The sequence below is a fragment of the Aptenodytes forsteri genome, unplaced genomic scaffold (genome assembly GCF_000699145.1).
Source record: "Aptenodytes forsteri isolate BGI_AS27 unplaced genomic scaffold, ASM69914v1 Scaffold251, whole genome shotgun sequence".
NCBI lineage: Eukaryota > Metazoa > Chordata > Aves > Sphenisciformes > Spheniscidae > Aptenodytes > Aptenodytes forsteri.
The window spans coordinates 994738-1016580 of record NW_008794082.1 but is presented as its reverse complement, the minus strand read 5'-3'; the positions used below and the strand labels follow the sequence as shown (position 1 = coordinate 1016580).

General features: G+C 35.8%; 1 protein-coding gene across 1 annotated transcript in view; it reads right to left on the bottom strand.

Moving 5' to 3' along the window:
- Positions 1 to 249: 249 nt before the first annotated feature.
- CBLB (Cbl proto-oncogene B) overlaps positions 250 to 21843 on the bottom strand; it is a 134650-nt gene continuing 113056 nt past the window's right edge. Inside the window, exons 13-18 of the mRNA XM_009272816.2 lie at positions 19956 to 20099; positions 15313 to 15401; positions 15082 to 15213; positions 13635 to 13772; positions 10702 to 10821; positions 250 to 5364 (exon numbers count right to left, since the gene is read on the bottom strand). Of these exons, the coding sequence (XP_009271091.1) occupies positions 5102 to 5364; positions 10702 to 10821; positions 13635 to 13772; positions 15082 to 15213; positions 15313 to 15401; positions 19956 to 20099 (886 nt within the window). The 3' untranslated portion in view covers positions 250 to 5101. The remainder of the gene's footprint in view (positions 5365 to 10701; positions 10822 to 13634; positions 13773 to 15081; positions 15214 to 15312; positions 15402 to 19955; positions 20100 to 21843) is intronic.

The following is a 21843-nucleotide window of genomic DNA, read 5'->3' as shown; positions in this document are numbered from 1 at the left end:
CACGTCTTTTAAAGAACTTCTTGGAGAAGGACACAGGAATTGAAGACGGGAGTAATCTTAACAAATACTCCTTCATTTGTATTAGGCACCCAGGCAGTTCAAAACAGCTAAATCTTGTACGCCAACAAGAGAGAGGGGCTTGGACTGTTAGGACAGAATTATCTTCTATGTAGTACTCTGCTCCTCTCCCATCTTGCTGGCTACCATGGCAGTTACTGCAATAAAAAAAAAAAGCTGACTTTTTTCAAACAAGTATTATTGTAGTTAGACTGGCTGATTCCTTCACAGATCAAGACAGATGCAAGCAGCGTCACAGTCAGAAGATCAGTACTCAATGGGTTTGTGCTTTTGTTTCTGGCAGGTCTAGGAAGCAAGAATCTTCTAATGGTTCATACTATTCTGAGGCCTTTAAATTCGGGAATCATTATTTTGTGATTTAAGAGATTTGGGATTTAGGACTTATTTTGAATAAGAATTTTCTCCGCTAGACATGAAATCATCTAAGGACAAACTGAAGGCTTAGGTGTCAAAGTAGCACACAGTTTTTTAAAATCTAAATTTATCATTTTCCTGATGGAGACTCATTGCAACTGATAAATGGAGGCAGGTATCTTGTACAGAATTAATGACTGGGTCTATCAAACAAAAACTCCTGAAACATTCCTAGAGCACCCAGCTGCTAACATTTGATCGTAACACAATAAAGTGACAGCTGACTTTCACATCAGAAGAGTGAAAATGAAATAAATAGGCAGCTACAGTACTATGGACAAGTATACCAAACAGTTAACTTCCCTACTTAGTAATATGACTAGTGACCTATATAATGGACAAGGATTTAACATAGACTGAAGAAAGTACCATGAAAATCTCATTGTTGAAGGTCTAATCTGACCTGCAGGGAATGGTGTTGGGCTTTAAATAGTAATAGTTGTATTGTCATGCATAGTAGAGGGGTTAGATTTTCTAAACTTTTCTCAGAATGTTGGAATACAGTAACAGAAAAAAATGTTTTACAGTCCTAAAATATTTTTTACATTAAGAGTACAATGCTTGAGAATGTAAATGCACAGGATGTTAAAGAAATATCAGTGTGAGCTGGTTGTAATTTTCTTCAGGAAAAAAAATCCTGTAAATTAATATACAGTCGGACTATATGTTCACCACTTGGGATTCTAAATATTTAATGATTATCATCTTTCTGTCATACAACTATTACATGTACATTCTGAAATTACTGCCAATTTATAAATTTTTACTGCTGAAATTTAGAAATGAAGTAAAGTATGGGGATATAAAGTGAATGTCTCCATGCAAGTATTCACCTTATTTTAGAGCAAGGCCTCATTTCTCTGGCTTACAAAACAACGTTTTCTAAGACCCCTACACAGGATAGGCTATGTTTCTAAAGCAGCATAGGAAAAGTGATAATATTCAGTAACAGAGAGACAGAGTCTTGAAAAATCACGGACCAACCCAACATTCTGTTAACATTAATTTTATAAAATACCTTACAAGAACAGATAAAGAACTTGAGCTTACATAATAACCAAAATTTAAAAAGAATGTTGAATAAAATATAAATTAATTGAACACATCACTAAGTTTGCCACATGTTAGACAAGTTTATAAAAGGCATTTTCAGATAAAATAGTTATTTGAAAGAAAATCCTTCAAAATGGAAACTACTGAAGTCCTTTTTCAAGAAGTCATTCCTAAAAGCGCTAAATTCCAGGTCAACAGGTAGTACCTGAATTTGCTTAGAATATGGTGTTCATTTGCTTCAAAATTTGTCAAGCTTTAAGACACAAATTTAAATGCTTTCAGGTCAGAGTCATCAGTGCAAAGTAAAGCTTCAAGCTGAAAATGAGAGAAATGTAACAGAAGAAATGATCCTGGTACAAAACTTCCTAAATTCACATTATGAAAAAAACTGTGCCAGATGCAATCTTGAGATACCGAACATTAACAAATTTTACCAGCGGCCATTTTAGGGTTCCAGCTAAGCCATTAACATGGCTAATCATATTAAATTCATTTATTTTATCACTATTTCAATTTTTTTCTACTCATAGTCTTTGGAAAAGATCCATACTGCTGATGTCCACTTACATTGCTCAACTTCTGATTCAGCCAATTTGCTTAAAATGCAGTAATTTAGCCAAAAGGAGATAAAAGGTGAGGCCAACAGACATCAGAATGATGGTCTAAAGCCTGCAATGACATTTAATTGGAAGAAATACGATAGCACATGTTTCTGAGTTTAAGCAACTTTGTTCATTCAAGCACTCTCACTGAAGTCAGTCTTCCTGAAAGTTATATATGTGCATTAACACACTGCCAGGCTGAAACCCCTAAGGTCTCTCAAAGGTTAAAATATGTTTAGAGAACTATGTGTTCGAGAACTAGACTGTAGCCAGATTAATTTCCTTTAAGCCTATTAATTCCTGCATAGTAAACATCAACACTCTAGCAAAGCAATTTCTCTGTTTGACTTTAAAACTATTAACCAAAACAGGTTTGAAATAGTCTTCATGTTCCACTATTTAGAAGTGTTACTAGCACACTCATTTAAAGATTAATGGAACTCTTTTCAAGTTACCACTCAGAATATTCCTCATCAAGCTTTTTTTAACACATACTAAAAAAAAAAAAAGTGTCACTGGTGGTCACAACCAGAAAAGAAGGAAAAATTTAAAAACCTTAATCTATCAGGCAGCAGTTCCAGCCTCTAATTGAAACATAAGGCTGTCATTTATACTAAGCTGCTGCATAAAAATAAGAAACTGAGTTCTCCATTACAATTCAAAATTTCAAAACTCAGTCTGCAGATTGCTTGCTTATCCTTGTAAAGCGTTCTTTTTTCACTGTTGTCATTGCTATGCTGGCAGCTATGCTAGAACCTCATTTAAGTAATTCCAGTACAACCGTAGTGTTTAATTTAATAGTATGAATCATTCTGAATTTATAGTTAGCTAAAATGCTAGGATGATGTTGTAAAGAAACCAAATGAACAAGAGGGTTCAAGACTACACAAAACTTTCCCCCAAAACAGAGGAGAGATTTACTTGAACTAAAAGCACAGAATATAACTTCAACCAAAACTGTTCATAAGCTGTACTCAAGGAATGAACATTTAAAGGAAGTTGCAAATGCCCTTTTCTAGGACATAAACTCAGAATCATTTGCTTAAATCAAAATGAACAGAAGCTCTTCCCTATACCCTGAATTCTCCTGATCATCTTTTATCACTGAAGCAGATTAATGATATCTGTACTATGCTTTGAGATGCTACAAAACAAATTATTTAATTAGTTTTAAGAATAAGTTCTTTGATGAAATGATGGACTTTGAGATATCACAGTAATTTCCACTGGGTGTTCCCAGTTACTTTGAATCCTGCAATTCAGCCATTTGCTGCCTTTAACAAAAAAAAAAAAAAAAAATCTTTAAAACAAATGCATTGGCTGCTGAGATCTGACCCTGTAAGTGATGCAACTTTTACCACTTGCTCTGAGTGAAGGAGAACACTGACAGCTGAAAGGGACCAATAAATATATACCTCGCACCCAGCTTAGCACACTGAAAATTCTCATATACTGGTCACATCTCAAAATGTGAAAAATATTCTAACTACCACGTGGTTTTATCTTTTCAATAGTAATAAAAGAAGAATTCAAAGTTTCCTAAAGAAACAAGAAAGCAGCAATCTTAAGAATTATTTTGGAAATATTTGGACTCTTAACTTTGAGTGTACTAAGAACAGAGTTGTCTTCTCTCTCTCTTTTCTAAAATTGGGAAGATTTTTAATTTGGCTTGCATCAATTTGGGCTCAAAAATAAAATGTCAAAGCCTGGAGTATCACTAATTACATAAAGCAAAAACGTATTTCCAACTGAGCAGCTGGAAAGTGAGTGAATGAATTTGGGTATTAAACACATTCTTGAGAATAATAAAGTGTACAGAGGAGGAGGTTACTAAAGAACTTTGCAAAAAATATTGCTACAGTAGCATTAGGAATTAACAGTGCATCAAAGATTTAAAGTTTCCATGTTAATACAAACTGATCCAAGCCACAATGAACCACAGGATAATCACTCAAACAAAAAATTAACCGCATTCTACTTTACAGAAGCTAGAACTGGAATTTACCTGAATACCATTAGTATGATTCAAAAAGATTCCTTCTAGTCTGGCATGCCTCAGTTTACATAGGTTATAGACATCTGGTGCCATTAGTGTGTAATCAAAACACAGTATTATCATGTGCATTTGGCTTTTTTGAACATTTGCAATCAAATACTCAAATTTGAAAAAGCTTTTACATGTCAGAACTCAATATCACTGCTGCGTGAAGTGTTTTATTTGTTGGTTGGGAATTTTTTATGGAAACTGTGTATAAAAGACCTTGAGGACTACAGGTCATGGAATTCATGTTAAACAGAAAGCTGCCCAACATTACTGTCAAAATACCTTTAAAAAGGCAGTTCATAGACAGAATAATGTATTTTACATTCAGATATTTCCTCTCTCAAAAGCAAAGGAATCTCAGAAGAAAAAAAAAAAAAATCAGTAGTGAAGGCCACATACTTTTTGCATTTGATGAGCTGAAATGCAAAAAACAATTAAAGCATCTTGTAAGAGAAAAAAAAAAACCAAACACAGAACTTCTGGAAAGTGATGATTTAGTTGATGGGGTGGTCAGCATGGAAACTGTTGGGAATGCTACAGCAGAACTGACCACAAGTACAAGGGAATATGAACAGGAACATAGTACAGGCGTCAACTAGAAAACTGTAACTTGCCAACTTGTAAACAAGAAAAAGCATTTCACAGATTAAAAGTTCTAGGGAAGTAAACTTCTTTAAATTATTTTGTCAGTTCAACCCTGATTTAAAAAAGTATGGCTAGCAAAAATACATGAGCCTCAGCATATTTATAAGTCTTGATCAGAGCAGCCATGAGCCTTTGATAAATGGCTGGAAAGAAACACCCTTCTACTAAGGATGAAAGAAAAATATTCCATTCTCTTCTTTCTCTCATTCCCCAATCCACACGTGTATATGTAGAATTCACATGCTCCAAGAATATCTTGACGCTGCTATAGATTGAGACGTGGGGAGACCGGTGGAGGAAAACAGACAAACTCTCTTAAAATACTACGGGCCACATCAACATTATTCTGGGCAATTTCAAGTGCCCTCTTGACTTCTTCAAAGGAATAGCCCTCTCCCATCAGTTTTGCAATTTTTGCATCCACATTTTCCGTGGAACTGTCAGAGCTGTATGCTTTCCTGTGGTGTATTTCTGGTGCAGTCCTCCGAGGAAGTGGTTTAGGGGGCCTGGCTGGTGCTTGTGAACCATCTGTTTCAAATAAAGGAGATAGAAATCATTAAAAATTGGCTTAAAATAGTGTTATAGGTAGGTCAAGCCTCATGAAGCAGTTTAAAAAGTAAAATCCTAAAGAAACATGAAGAGATATTTTAATTCACTGATATATCTCATTTTAAAATTCGGACAGAAGCTGAATTACTCAAGAACATCCAAAATGGAAATAATGTAGTGAAATACTATTTTAATAATATGGTAGGAACATGCAAGTTACAATCTGAATTATCCAAAGTTGGAAGAAAAAGAACGTATGATGAAACAGCAAAGATGGTGAAAATAGCCAGTCAAAATTTTAAAGGCTCTCCACTCTCAACCCACAGTTTGAGAACTTTTTCTTAGTCTGTTTTTAAAAAAAACCAACCCAAATTTGATCACAATTTTATTCAGGACCATAAGTTGTGCAGAAGAGGAATCCAGCCAAATATGCCCGAGGGAGAAAAATCCTTCACTTTTTGGGACGTCTTGCAGATTCTGTTCAGTCAACTGCAGTTGATTTCATGCATAGCAGCTATGCATAAGTACAGAAATAACTGGTTTCTCAAAAAAACCTCTACTCCAATTGTTTTCAGTGGTGAGAACAGAGCACGATCCTTCCTCTGGAAATATGTCCCTTTCCTCCTCTTGTATGGAAAGGTTACCTTCACAGTTAATGCTGGTGCTAAGAATCATGATGTGCTGATGAAAAAAGCTAATATTCAAACTTGCTAATCTTCTCAGAGTCAAGAGTTTCGTACTCAAGTAAACTTGGTACTTTACTGAAACATCTTTATCCTCACTGATTCCACAATAAGAAGCTTAAATACAAGCAGGCATAGAGCAGAAAACACTTTCAAGAGCAAAGTATTTAGGAGAAAAAAAAAAAAGTCTTTAATCCTTCAAAAGGGTTCTAAAAAGTTCCATCGACAGTGACTTTGATAGATAAATTAGAGGAATTTCTGGCTGTGATACTTCCTGTTTACTTATACTGACAGCAACGGCATTTTGCAGTGTTAAGTACTTCAGAGGCAGTTTTTTAGTGATGAAAGAATGTTGTATTTCTAGTATTGCTGTTACAACACGCTACCTTATCATAACACTGGATAGAAAGAACTGTAATTCAACCGAGTGCATTAAACGCTTCAGATGAATGAAAATAGTTCACATTCGTGAACGTCTAACCAAGGTGTATTTTTCTCTCAACTTAGTTTCCATGCATTCAGATGAGAGTGTTGCTATAAATTTTAATTTCATTTCTTAATTCAAAGAAGATAAGCAAATAGTACTTTTAGCCAGATGGTGATATTCATATAACAAACGGATGAGAGAAATTTGACTAAAAATTTACAGTAAGGGGCTAAGATTAATTTTGTTCTAATTTTATTGCCTATTTGCCTTGCAAATAGTTATGACACAACCTACAGATAGTAAGGGCTATTTCATATTTCTTATCATTTTTTCCTCTCTGAAGATGAAAAGAATTATATAAACGCTAAACATTCTAGTAAATACACCTGAAGCAGATCCAAACCTGCTATGAAGGTGTGGAAGATACATGAAACACACTGGTTTGAGAAATTAACTATAGCTAAATGTGGTTGGTTAATAACTAAAAACCAAATCAGAAACAAGTTCAAATTTCTCGTTTCATTTATTTTAGAAAACTCAAGACTAAGAGAAGACTATTCTTTATATTTAAAATAATGGTATATCATGTTAAAAACAATCAGTTTTCTTTCACAAACATTTCAAACTGTTTTAATATGCACATTTTGTTGTGGACTTCATTTCTACAGAGGATGAAACAAAACTAATTTGCAAACTTTACATTTTCCCCTGGGCTTGAATTACAGAAGAAATTCCTTATGCATAGATCAGATCCTTCTGTGTGTATGTTACATGAAATATTTTTTGCTCTACCCAGTCTAATACAGGCTTAAAACTGGTTATTTCTTATATAAAACCTTCACTTTGCTGCAGCTTCCAAACATACCTTCTTAAGCAATCACATCATTTAGAAAGGTAATTTTTAATTCTGTCAGCAGATTTGCAGCATAGGCATTTTATTCTCACTACAGTGACATCTCTCTATAGCACAGACACTTTGAGATCTTCAGCCCTCTCTCTCTAACTCAGTTCCCATTATTATTTTTTTAAGCGCTGACATGTCCTTCAGTATCTTCACATCCACATAAAATTTTAGCTGAAGCTGGGTATCACCCTGTATCCTGAGCTTAAAGATACTAAGCCTAAGCTGCATGTCTATCTGGACACTGAGATAGAGGTATTTAAGCAGGACTTTGCTTCCCAACCTCCCATCCTCTCTGATGTTTCAGCCACCGTGGATGCCTAACTAAAAATTCAAATAGATTTTCTAATTGTGTAATTCAATTAACAGTTTCTACAGCAAGGAGATTCCTCTATCACTCACATTTCTGTAATTCAGCACTAGATTTAACCCTTAGGTAACAGGTTAGTGTAAAGGCAGAGACAGGCTCATTTAATAAGTGTTTAAAAAGCGCGGAAGAAGTTGTAAGGTGAGAGCTCTGTGGCACAGTGGGAGGAGGATATTTGTAATGATGCCAACTGTCTGTTCCTCTCTGCTGTGAAATGGCCCTCTTCTGTTCTTCCCTTGCTGCTTCTCCTGTATGTTCCATGGTCTTTCACCAACAGACTGAGAAGCATCAGAGAACCAGGTGACGAAGGCTTGTTGCGCAAGGCCCTCTGTGGAGCAGTGGCAAGCAGCTACATCTAATCTAACTGGGGTACAGGAACAAAGCATACCCAGGGGACATCTGCACTAAGGAACTGACAGAGCCGGGAGAAAGTCAGAAAGGAGTAACTGCACGTATTGGTCCATCAAGCTCCTAGGTACGACCTTCATATTTTGCATTACTGCAGCAGATTAGTCCCCTTAGGGTTAATGGAAATCCACCCTGAAATAGTATGTGACACCCTCGCCCCCCAACATTTCCGTGTAAAGGAATTTAAATTTGCATGCAAGAGCTTTAATGAGGCCAGGTGAGTGAATAGGCAGCAGAAAAATATACTTAACTAGCCATTTGAATCCACTTCTTTCAGAATAGCTAAACTCAGTAAAAAACAGCAGACATCTGTATTAGAGGCCTAATTTTCTTCTACCTTTCCCACATATCATTGGCTGTGCTTAGGTAAAGTATGCTAACTATTAGCAGTATCTCCTTCTCTTGCTTTTATTGTAATAATTTTTAAAAGTTTTATTTAAGAAGTTTGAAAAACTATGCCTTTAGGATAGTTAGGTGCATAGTTGAGAACTATTTCTTAAGCGTTCAATACTAAATACATTGCTGAATTAGAATAAATTTCTAACATTACATGTTAACGATCCGGTTAAACATCATGACAGCAATCTTAAAAACAGTCAAACCAAAGCACAGAAGTTAAAGGACTCCCCATGCTACTCTAGGGAGCCAGTGGCTAAATTATAATTAGATTTTAGAGTGAACTACATTTCTTTTCCAGCTGGTTCCAAGAATCACCATACGAAAGGGCTGAAATGAAGAATTTCCTAAGTGAACTGATTAGTTCAAAATAAATGCAAAAACAAAAGTTCTGAGTAAAGTCACACCGCTACATTGTCTTTTTAAATCATAGATGAAGGTGAATCAGTTCATCCTGAAGCTCTTTTCTTTTCTTTGAAATTCCTGCCACTGTAAAAACAACTTTCCAATTAAGAGCATGACATGATCTATCACATAGTTTTCATTTAATTGAAATTAAATTGAATATCTTGCTGTACATCATACTGATTTAGAATGATATTTATAGCAAAGGTCGACACATGTGGGTGTTTTAGAAGATGGCTGTGGGAAATACACAGATAGAAAAGTATTTATTAAGTGACATCAGAAAGCTCCAAGATCTTAAGTAGCAAACACCTTGCAGTAATTTAGAAAAACTAAAAATTGTTCTACCACAGAATAGCAAGAATTGCAGGAAAACTCCACAGCTTTAAAAGGTAATCATTGTCGTAATTTGTATTGTAAAAGAATTTAAAATGCCCTAAATAAACGAGGTTAACATTGTAAGACAAATAGATCCTTCACAGTGTCACATATAAATCATGCATTATAAAACTTTTTTTTTTTTCCCTAACTGTTATATTAGTAGAGGAATCCTCCCAAAAGTGCTACTATTAACCAAAGGCATCACACTAATTCTCAAATGTGCTATTCGTTAAAAATTCTGTAGCACTCTTCAGGCTTACTTAATTTCCCCTGTACTTTAAGTGGAAAAATATATTCTTTCATTCCTATACCACAGCAGAGATGAACTACGTATTCCTAAGGAGAGATATAATTACAATTAAAAAATTTATCATTTTCCCACTTGTGATTGTTGCAATTAAACACGGATGATCATTACAACTGAAAGACTAGAGAAATCAGTCCCTTCATTTCTTTATGCTAACTAGAAAACAGTTTTCACACACAATTCACTCTTATCTGGAGAATGAATAACGGTTCAAAGTATTACTCGGCTCTTTCTTTGTGTGGTCTCCCCACACAGCAAAATGATGCAGGTAGGACAATCCTCCCCCTTCCTCATAATCCTCCCCCTTCCTCATATATCATCCACATCTAAATAAAAGAAAATTTGTCTACGAATTGGTGTAAGTACTTTGAAATAGACGTAATACTTTATTTTATATTTTATAATTATTTTAATTAATTTGAGTAGCTTTCCTTTAAATACTATTTGTGTTGCCTGAAAACCATAAGCAAAATTTCTATGGCAGAGGAATTGCTTCTACTGGACCTGTTCCGTTGCAAATGGAAGACTGAATTTTAATTGGTTTTGGTTCTTGTTGTTTTATTAAAAAACATTTTAAAATTTTCTTAGAACTTCAGACAAACATATTAGCAAAAAAGATCAGAAAATAATAATACTTTAGGGAGTGAAGCTTTTTTTTTTTTTTTTTTTTTTTTTAGGAGCAATGAAACAAAGATGGAAGTGAGATGCGTATGGTCCCTGCAGGACTTCTGATCTCTTGTGAGCTTTAAAGGTGGCAGAAAAATCTCTGCCTTTCTCAAAAAATAAGGAACAGTAGAACTCACATAAGCATTCGGTTTGGCAGCTGGTGAAACTGTACACCTACAGACAACAGGTAGCCACTTCTACCTTTATTGCTGAACTGTAATGTCTGTCATCCTTTGATGATTTTGTATTTTTGTAAAGCAATACTACCATTGCCATTTGTTGCCTGGAATGACAAAAACCTTATTGGACTTTATGGATGAAAGTTAGTTGCTTCCTAAAGTTGTAATTTTCTACAAGAACAGTTTTCTACCTTACCTGAAGAGGGAGGAAGTTGATCATAGTCTTGAGACGTCCTATTTGTTTTGATGTTTTCTCCAGCTACTCTACGAGCAGGTGGCAAAGGAACATGACCAGTTATCGGATCAAAATGGGGATCTGTAATAACAGAACAAAAAAGGTGTCTTAGAATAATTAGAATTATTATTCGGGGGACAGGGAGGGCTGATGCATAGAACCTAGGCTTAAAATAGCCTCCCTTCAGACAGAGGAGCCATGAATCCAAACAGAGGTGTTCCCCATAGCACATGCATATGCACGTATACATCCAAATTCAACGCTTGCATAGCAGACGTAACTATGTCTTGAAGTGACAAAAACAAGAACACAGCTCAAAGGTGGTCTATCCTGCACTGACCATGGCTCTTTTGTTTACATCCATGGGGCACCTTTCAATTACCCACCCCTGACACTGCTAGGATTGTGGCTGGCAAAGCATGGCAGAGGTTGCAAAGCCTGAAGCAGCACAATTAGAAATATCCCAGCTATTCAGTTTGGTTAGAGCTTGGTAACACTTCTATGCTTTGCAGTTCACAAAGACTGCAGGGCAGATTTCCTATTCATACAATCCCAGCTATGGGTAAATATTACAGGGACTGGTAAAGGCTGTGACTAGGCTTTTCAGTTCTCTCTGCTGATTACAGGAACAGAATTTTTAAAATGAGAGAAATATATAGTCCTGGCATATTGTGTCCTTTTTTTTTTGGCTATTTGGCTATTGAGGATGCAGCTGAGCAAGTGTTAACATCATCCTGCACCCGGCTTCTTCTCTGGACTCATAAGAGTGTTTGTATGTGAGTGCAACTTTTTGCTGTTGTTGATGATGAGATTATTCTTCTAATCTGACAGGCTCTGATGGATAGCTGAGAAATCACCCCCAAGACTTGTACGGAAACCAATCATCAAAAACTCATCATAAATCATCTACAGCAGTTTATTTGATAAGATGCAAAGTGAGTAATATGGCTTTAGAAATACCATATGAATAAGAAAAGACCAATCCACACAACCATGTATGCCTAAGTAGATGTAGACACTTATAAGATTAATTAAAACTGCTACTATAAGATTGTATTCACTATGCAAATATGAAGAACAATACATGGCCACAGACACGTTTTCCAGATTTTTAACTAAAAGCCATTAAATGTTTTTTAACACTATCAGTGATGTTTCTTAGATTATTTTAAAATAACACTTAGTAATTTAAAACTCTGCATGTTTCTGGCAACTGCACACAGATCAACGGAGCTTGTGTGCATCTGTGTGTGAGGGCTTCTATTTTTCCTCTCCATTCCCATTAGAACTGAATGGCGCAGTATGTGTTTCTGCATCAGGTGATACAATTGAGGCACCCATTCAGACTGGACTGAATAATAAAAACATTCCATAAAAGGTCATTCCAGTTCAACCTAAACTAGCTCACTTTCATCCCACAGCTAGTATCATTCGCAAAGGTCAGCCAAACGCCTGACAACCTGTCAGGCTATCATGGAGTTGCACATGACTGCTTGTCATCTACTTTCTGGCATTCCTGTGATACCGTTGCCAAAACATTTCATTTATCCCTCTCCATACAGCTTCTAAGAAAAATAGATAGAAGGAGGAAGACATCTAACCGCACCACAAGGTAGATAATCACTGAAAATATTCCTGGGACAGGTAAACTTAAGACATCAATATCCTTTGGAAGCTTCCACAGAGAAAAAAAAGTCACTTCACAGGTATGCACTATAACCCACAAAAATCCTGTTTTAATCTGTACAATCAGCAGCAAATGTATTCAACTTAATTAACCTGACAATCAAACACTTTTCAATTCAAAGACAAAATTCATAAATTGTGAACATAGCTTTTATCCTTTACAAGAACTAGCTCACTTTCATCCCACAGCTAGTATCATTCGCAAAGGTCAGCCAAACGCCTGACAACCTGTCAGGCTATCATGGAGTTGCACATGACTGCTTGTCATCTACTTTCTGGCATTCCTGTGATACCGTTGCCAAAACATTTCATTTATCCCTCTCCATACAGCTTCTAAGAAAAATAGATAGAAGGAGGAAGACATCTAACCGCACCACAAGGTAGATAATCACTGAAAATATTCCTGGGACAGGTAAACTTAAGACATCAATATCCTTTGGAAGCTTCCACAGAGAAAAAAAAGTCACTTCACAGGTATGCACTATAACCCACAAAAATCCTGTTTTAATCTGTACAATCAGCAGCAAATGTATTCAACTTAATTAACCTGACAATCAAACACTTTTCAATTCAAAGACAAAATTCATAAATTGTGAACATAGCTTTTATATCCTTTACAAGCAAAATACTGGACTGAAAAAGCATCACAGTGATTCATGTAGAGAGATAGGTAAAAAATTGACTTATCAAAAAGGTTATGAACCACAGGCGCCTGCAACTGTGCTCACAATTAATATAGTTTTGCAACAAAATTTTACAACAGTTCTAACAAAGCAGGATGTTCCTTTCCCTTATTTTCCAGTTTTTCCCCAAGTTCCAACTTGAAAATAAACCCCATGAATTATGTTTTACTATAGAAAACAATGGAGTTGACAAAAGCATATAGACTAGTATTACAGATTACAACAGAAAACTTGGCACTTCACAAGTAACAACTCTTACTAGAAGAGTACAATTTACCAAAATGTCTAGCCTGATATAAAAATATTGACCTTATTTCTTTACTTTGTGATAATGAAAAGTTAAGTCTTTTTATATTGAGTTGTTTCATCTCCACCATTTAAAAACCCCTATTTTTTAATTTTTTGTATAATGAAGTATAGACAAAACAGACTTCTGAAGCCTGATGACAACTTTATCACAGAACAGATAAGCTTCTGAAGTAAAGGAACAGTAAATAAAACACGTTCTTTTCTTTGTATTCCTACCAGAATGAAGGAACAGTTCATGTCCTGAAGGAGGTCGGCTACCTGAGCCAGCAGGTTTTGTGTGCTCAATCACACTGTGCCGAGCAGGTGGTGGTGGTGGTGGTAGTGAAGGGGGTGAGCTATCAAATGCATCTTCGCCTGCATTTTAGAAAAGAATTATTAGATGAGCAAAACTTCATTAAGAACTGTAGAATAAAGAGCAAAGCTTAAAATTTATTTTTCTCTGGCTGCTGAGGCCATTACTCCTAGGGTTCATCTGGCAGCTCAGTGACTCCAGTAATGAAATTGTAAACCTGACTCTTACTATGCACAATCCTCTTCCAAAACATGCTCTGAATGACCTTTTGCAGTGCTCAGTTTCTTTTCTGGGATGGGGGAAGAGATTTCTTTTAGTGGCTCAATTGCAAAGAGTGTATTATAATGAAAGCTTTCACTGAATATCACTGTAGAATAACAGCTATGTTTCAGTGGCTAAGCAAAAATACTTATATTCAATGTAGTCAGCATCGGTGTTTGAATCTGCTACATTTATACTGTGCATTATCTTTATCTGCTGTTCTAAAGCTCTGACCCCAGATATAAACTGAATTTTCTAGGGCTTGGCAAAAGAATGTACCCCTTACACAAAGGTGGTGCAGACAGGATTAGGGTTACCAAGCAGTGTGATTTTTAGGTGTTCTTCTGCCTTCAATTCTATGTACTGTCATAACTCAGGAACACTTCAGGGACCAGAGAGAGTACAGTGCAGGAACATAGCAAATGTTCAAAAGGTTTTATGGAACCAGAAAATTGGATGATGACACATACCCTGCAGTCTAACAATCATGCAGCTGAGTTTGTCAATGAAGGTGTGGGTGGTGGCCAAGAACAGCCCCAGTATATATGCAGAGCTCACTGACTTTTGTGTAGGAGAACAGAACAGAAATTGGGGTTGGAAAAGATAGCTTTTGGTAGTTGTAGGCAGCAGTGAGTTTTGAACTGTCCCTTCATAGTAGAAAAAACCCAGAAACAAACTTACTAATTTAATTTAGTTTTCTTTGACTTAAATACCACCTCTTTGGCATTCTTCTTTGTATTTGATAAAAGAAGTGGAATTATTTAATTCCTACAACAGGAAAAACCCTCGACTCTTGCATTAAATTGCAATGCTCAAACTTCATATTAAGGGCCAAAAAATTATAATTTATTTTAGGAAAAATGGTTTTGCTTTTCTTTATAGCTTGAATACAGATTTAGTATGCCTTTTCATCTGTCTTCCATGAGGGCTCACAGACAGATACCAAGTACAGATCATTGACACAAATAGTGACTTACAGCTGTAATATTTAGCCCATAGCTTGTTTGGTAGTCTTAACATACTCAACATTGGTTGTTTTTCAATAAACATGGCATTTGGTTCATCTAGGCAATGTTAACCATCAAATGTAATCAGCAAAAAGTCTGCAACCTAAAGGGGGCACCAGAAGATCATAATCGGAGGGTGTCCTGTTGAGCAAAGAGCTGTGTTTTGGGTTGTCTCTGGTAGGAGGTCGTGCAGGTGGCAAAGGTACCGGAACAGTAGGTGCATCATAGACATCTCCTGAATGACACAATCACAAGAAGTGAATGTTTTCTTGCTGTACCCCTAGAGCAGCACAGAGTAAATTTTCTTGCTAAGTAATGAAAAATAAAAACGTACCTAACTCTGGATGTTTTGATTTCTTCATCTCAGAAGTAGTACTGTGTGTCCCATTCGTTACTCCAGCACACTGACCATTCTCACACACCCTGAAGACAGACATAAAACAGGAAGCAATCAACCAGTTAGCCAAGTATAAATTCCCACAGTGACCAAGTACCCAAGCTGGCAGTCATATGGAAACGAATGAAAGACGATAAGCTGCACCAATTTTAAACTTTACAGTTTTTATATTGAGAGCAGATACTGGTTAACTGTCAAAAAACTCCTTTGAAGAATTATACTGCTTTCTCGGTGGGATACTGACATGGCTTAAATAACTTACTCAAGGCTGCAATACAAGATAGAGGAAGAACTAACATTAAACATAGTCCTCACTTCAGAGCTCAGGTCATTAGTTTATTCACACAGTTCAGTCACAGACTCAATCCTATTTTGCGTTCCCAGCTGTTGAATTTTCCCTAGCAGAAATATGGTAAAGGGAAATTTTGGTAATTATCCATGCTGAAGTACACAGAAAAGTCATTAAACAAAACAAAACAAAACAACAAAAAAAGCTGGAACAGAACAACACACCACTAGCAATAACAAATTTCAACTAAACTCTTAGCCAAACATTTAAAAAAAAAAAAAATTGAACTAGCCAAAGCAGTTTTGAAGGCGCCTATTCATTTCTGTATCAAAAAGCTGAGTCTCACTGATACTTCTACCACAGTTTACTAGTTTTTTAAAATGGAAGCATATTACGCCCTCAAAATTAAACAGTATCAAATTAAACATGAATATCATCTAAACCAAACAGTATAAAGTTGCCTATAATCTTGTCAGAAAAATATTGGAGATGATTTTTGTAAGATGACTCTGTTCAAATACTGCACAGAAAACCAGAACAAAAGCCTTTTCAAATTATTAAATGTTGTTTAAATGAATGTGAAAGAACTGGGAAATTACTCCTGTCATTGGAACTGTGGACCCTGCATATTCAGAAAGAACCAGAGTTTCTTTGGAAAAAGGCCACCACACTAAACAATTCCAGCTTAAAAATAAAAATCCCAGCCCACCGTGCACCATTATTACTAAATAGTAGCAAATCTGCTAGAGCTATATACAGCTAAAATTTTGGATCATGGGTTTTTACCAGTAGTACAAACATTAATAAACCTATCAGCTTCAGCCATATGGAAAGGAGGGATGAATAAAGGTCTGGAATCATTTAAAATATATGAACAGGAAAGAGGAAGTGAAATTGTGTTTGTGGTCCCAAGGGTTATAACTAGGAGTAATGAAATCAATGTAAGAATAATTACAAGACTTAAAAAACCAAACCAAAACAAAAAAACTAATGGTAAGAGCTGTTTTGTTATGAATTAATTTCCCCAGGGAAGTGGTAGAGGAAGTGTTGCTTCTATCTCTGAAATTAGATTGGTTCAATCTCTCAAATGCAGTGGATGCAACACTTCTTTTGACTCCTCAGCATATACACTAAATAACTAAGGACATTTTCTACTTTAATTTCAATCTATTCTGCATCTGCCACAGGCACTAAGATAACTTAACACGGCACCACTTCAGAAGTCTTCCGGTCATAATAAGCCCAGTTAAGTGATCAGTTTACAAATCATGCTGAAATACCTGTTTACATCAACAGTAAACACCAGAAAAAAAGGCAGCAAATGAGTACTAAACAAGCAAGCCTTCTGTCCTTTTCTTTTCCTTTTGGAAAAACCTTTATTAGGAAAAGATAGTGAATGTAATAATGTATCATTCTTCTAATAGTAGCCTAATTAGCAATGCTGAAATTTTTTCCCTCCATTTCTTATTGCTGAACTTGCCCCATACCTGGGAAGAGATGACCAGCTGTAACAAACCAGACAATTAATTGATCTGCCAGAAAATAAGACTGTGAATCATTTTTTGTATTATTCTTGCAATATTTTTAGCATTGTCATATCTACTGGTAAAAGAGCAAAAAGTCTGAGAGGCAATGCAAATTTGGGGGTAGGATGGAAGAATGACATAGTTCCTAAATTACAAAACATCCAGAAGTAATTTTGTAGGCTCTTTAGTTTACTGAAATCTCTAAGTACTATCCAAGAATGGAGGAAGCAACACTTAGGAAAGAGATAAGAGGTAACACTGGGGGACGGAACTGAAAGGTGCTAATAATTTATGACAATTAAAAAAAATAATAAAAATTGTTCTTAACAGTTTTTCTAAACAATATTGAAAAGTTAAGCTTTTATTGACACACACCTCTCCATGAGATTAAAAGAAGCACATTAAAAGAATACAGCATCAACCAGAATCAAGGTTCTTTTTGAAAGCTTTATCTCAGCTTTCACATCTAAGCAGTGACATTAGCTAAAAGGAGTCATTTTAAGTACATGGAACATCATATATATTCATACACAAATATTCAACAGGATTTTCTTTTTTTTTAATGCTTAGGAGAACGGTTTGTTTCGAGTTAAAATTCTTATTAGAATATATCATAAGAAGAGTTGGTGGTTTTAATCATAGAGCAATCTGAATGGCAAACTGAGGTATTTTCTTTGTAGCAAGTCCTGGATTAATGCCAAAACACCCACCATAACTGCAAGACCAAGTACGCTAGCTAAAAAATAAACTAAAACCTAGAAAAAACTTTGAAATCAGCTTTCCAATCTACAGTCTCCATTAATAATTCTAATGGCCTGGTGAAATCCTGTACCAGCCAATTGAAAACACTCAACTCTTTCTTTTTTTTTTTCCTGCAAAAGAAGGATACCAGAAAAAGAGAAGTTTCTAGTTTTCCAGGTGTTTATTATCTCAAGAATCTTTCAGGGTGCACCTAGATATTAGCATTTTAGTTCAGGTCAGGAGTATGAATTGAAACAAATCCCCACAAGTCATCCCCACTTACAGCACTTTGGTTTACATTGCAGAGAGGTCTCAGAGCATGCAGACTCAATTGCTTCTGGATGATGTTAACTCAAAAGATGTCCTGCGGGAGCTCATCCAATGTGCTGCAATTACTAAAGGGTATTCCAGCCACAGGACCATGTTAGGGCTAGTCTGAATCCAAAACTTCCCAAAACATACAGTGTGGATGTGAGGACCTTGGAATCAATTGGTGCCCTCTGCAGACCCACTCCTATTGCACCACACTACTTACTAACCTAGACATAGCCCTCAGAAGCTGCTAAACCAAGGTAATCTGTCCACATACTACTCTCTTCTGTTGCAGACTACTTCTTGTCTAAGAAAGGTTACAACCTGTGTAACTCTAGTCATGCAAGCAATTCAGCCTCTATCAGATGACTTGCATCGTACAGAAAGACATTCCCGTGCAGAAGCACAACACGCTCAGATAAAAAATGGCATAGGTAAAAAGGATTAGGACCTTGGAATTATTTTCTTTTTTCCTTCCCATTTTTTTTGCTTGGCCAACATTGAGAGTTTTATTCATAATTGATTTTTTTTTTTTTAAAGCCTTATAGTGTAGATAGGAATTTAAGTACTCAAGACTATAAAGCTCAGACAACTGTGTAATATTCACATCTACGCAGTGAAGGTTGGATCAGCATTTCTAATAAAGACAGAATTTTTAACCTGCATGCAAGGAGTGATCAGACTATGACCTTTTTTCCACCTGTTCTAAATGTCTGATTAAAGAGGTCTAAAAATTGTAATTGGCTAATTTTGGGATGAGAGACATGTTGAGCTTTATTGATGGTGGGTCCTTGACATCACATTCTTGACAGAAAGAGGAAAAAATGCAATATGTCACTGCATTTTTTTAATAGCAGAAGAGTCTGAACTTTTTAGATCAATACTTTATTTTAATCGTACTTTTGACCTACGAGACCAGTAGAGAATTGGCCCTTCTTTTTCCCAAGACTTATTCTCTTAATTCCAGACATTCGGATTTTTTTTTATGAGTCAAAGACCAAGAAGTTCACCAGGAATGACACAGCTTTCAGTTGCCATGTCCCAAATCTCCTTGCCATAATTCATTAATAATTCAGAACTGTGACAGTTTGGAGATATTATTTTAGAACACATTTAAAGCAAAAGAGATATATTCCATCTGAATTTAAAAAAAACATTCTCTTCCTGAGAAGCACAAAGAAAATATACTGTGAAACAGGCTCAAAAAGCCAAAAAGACATAGTACACATGGGACAAAAAGAAAATAAAAGTATGTACATACAGCTGCCAATTCACTATTTTTCAGTACTGCGTTGCTTCTTAACATGAATTATATAAAACGTGAAAGTTCAAGATTTTCAAAGCTGACTTTGGGAATTTCAGTCACACAATTCTCCTAAAAATTAAATTTGCAAGAGTTGTGAGGGTTGAATCTCCTGGTCAGTTCTGAAAACTTCAACCTAAGGGAAAAAAGGATCAACTGCAGAAATGATATTCAAACGCAAAAAATACCCAGTTCTGACACAGCAGAGATACAAAAAAGTGAACTTCACAGGTTTATGACTGTGGTGGTGCTCAAATGAAACAGAGGCATAAGTAATCCAAGCTTGAAAAGATAAGACATTTTAGAAAGCAGACAAGCTTAACCATCATTAAAGATGTTGAATCCAGTTAAATTTTGGAAAAAGCAGTGTTTCTGTAAATATGCCGTCAAGGCTGCTAAATGACCTTACCGAGCAAGAGGTTTTATATTATGACTATGAGGTGGTTGTGAGCTCAGTATTACAGGATGTGAAGAAGGAACTTTGTATTCATCATCATCATCTGTGTGATCCCTTGATTTATCAGACAGAGAATTTGCTGAAGGAACAGGGCACCTAAGGAGATGAGAAAAAGATCAGTTTTGCTTGAACTGTTACATAATTGACCTCAGTATAATACAGAAAATACCCTTCTTTAGCCTAAACATCCTTAATACACATCTGCTACATATAAGGTAACAAAAACACTATGTCAAACTAAAACTAAGCCAGGTTACTGGCTTTTTTGTCACTGAGAATGCACAGAGAAAAGGGCAGCTGACCTTCTAAGAGTTAGCTACTTTAAGCCAGCACCACATAGCAGAGAATTGCAAAGAATTAGAGTACTAAATAGGCACTTACAAGGCTTAACCTGTTTGCACTTAACAAAAGAATTAAACAAAAGTTAATTCAGGGCAAATAGTATTTAGCAGGGCCTCAGTGAGGCAGCGGACATTCACCCTTTCAGTGAAGTCTTGTTCCAGCCATAACATTATCAAACTCCCAGAATTTGCCTGTATTTTAAATTATTTTTACTTCAAAGGATAATTGTCTTTAATTGTCCTCCCAAATAGTGATTTATGTCACTTTTTTAAAGCAGTGGAAGCCCAGGAAAGAGGTAGACTTTACAATCTCCATTTACAGGTAACAAGTTCCATCATGGAGAATACTGCTGGATATTAGATTTCTTTTAAAACAAAAAACTAACTCCTAATACTGCTGACTGCTGGATATTAGATTTCTTTTAAAACAAAAAACTAACTCCTACTATTTAGTTTTCTGTTAGTTGAGTGTAAACAAAATGATGGGCAAAACCTTCATTTTAGTGAGCAGTCTGGGAAAAGTAATTTTGTTAGATATTAACAAGCTCAGCATTATCTTCTGGCCTTCATAAAATAACTAGCTAGGTTATAGGACTAGCAATCAACATAATCTACTCTTTTATACATAAAGCTCCTCTGTTTATAGCAATTACTCCAATACATTAAGATAAATAAGAAACTCATAAAACATCTGAAATACAAAAGCTTACATTAAGGACTTAATTTAACTTCAGCTTGACCTGAAATGAAAACCACAAACAGAAGTTTGATTCTTAAACTAGCTGAACATGAAGAACAATAAGTGTAGAACTTCAAAAATCATCTGGATATTACATTATGCAGTGAATAGCACCTTTAGTCTTTGCCACAAAAAAAGCCAACAGCTGGAAGACCTTGCATAAAGATGTGCAATGCATCCATAGCCATTTTGATGGCTAATGGCCCCTGAGCTGAACTACATGCTACATTACAAGATACATCTACTTCATACATCATTTAGGGAAGTTCTTAAGGAGTATGAGGAAATATAAGAAGGGAGTGGACACACTTTCTCTTCCTGTGGTCTAATTAGTTTGATTTTATCATAAGGGCAAGAGCTGAAATGACAGGCCAGGCCCATCTCCTCATTTTTTCAACACAAGCAGCACCTGACTCACACAGCACACTTCTTCACAAAGGAAAAATATACATCTTTCACTATTTACTGTAGATGATGGCACATGACTTCAGAACATCCAGGTATTCTGTGAAAAAAAACCAAATAACTAACTCCCATGAGTACTACCCAGTCACTAAATGACTAAATAAATAAATAAAGGGAGAAAGAAGGGGGCAGATGTGCTCCTTTTGTCTGAATATATTCAAAGTCTAGAGCTCCCTAGATACTTGTAACTTCTCAGACACTTTTTCCTTCAATCAGTAATATACTTAGAACCACAGAGTCATAGAATCATTAAGGTTGGAAAAGACCTCTAAGATCATCAAGTCCAACCGTCAAC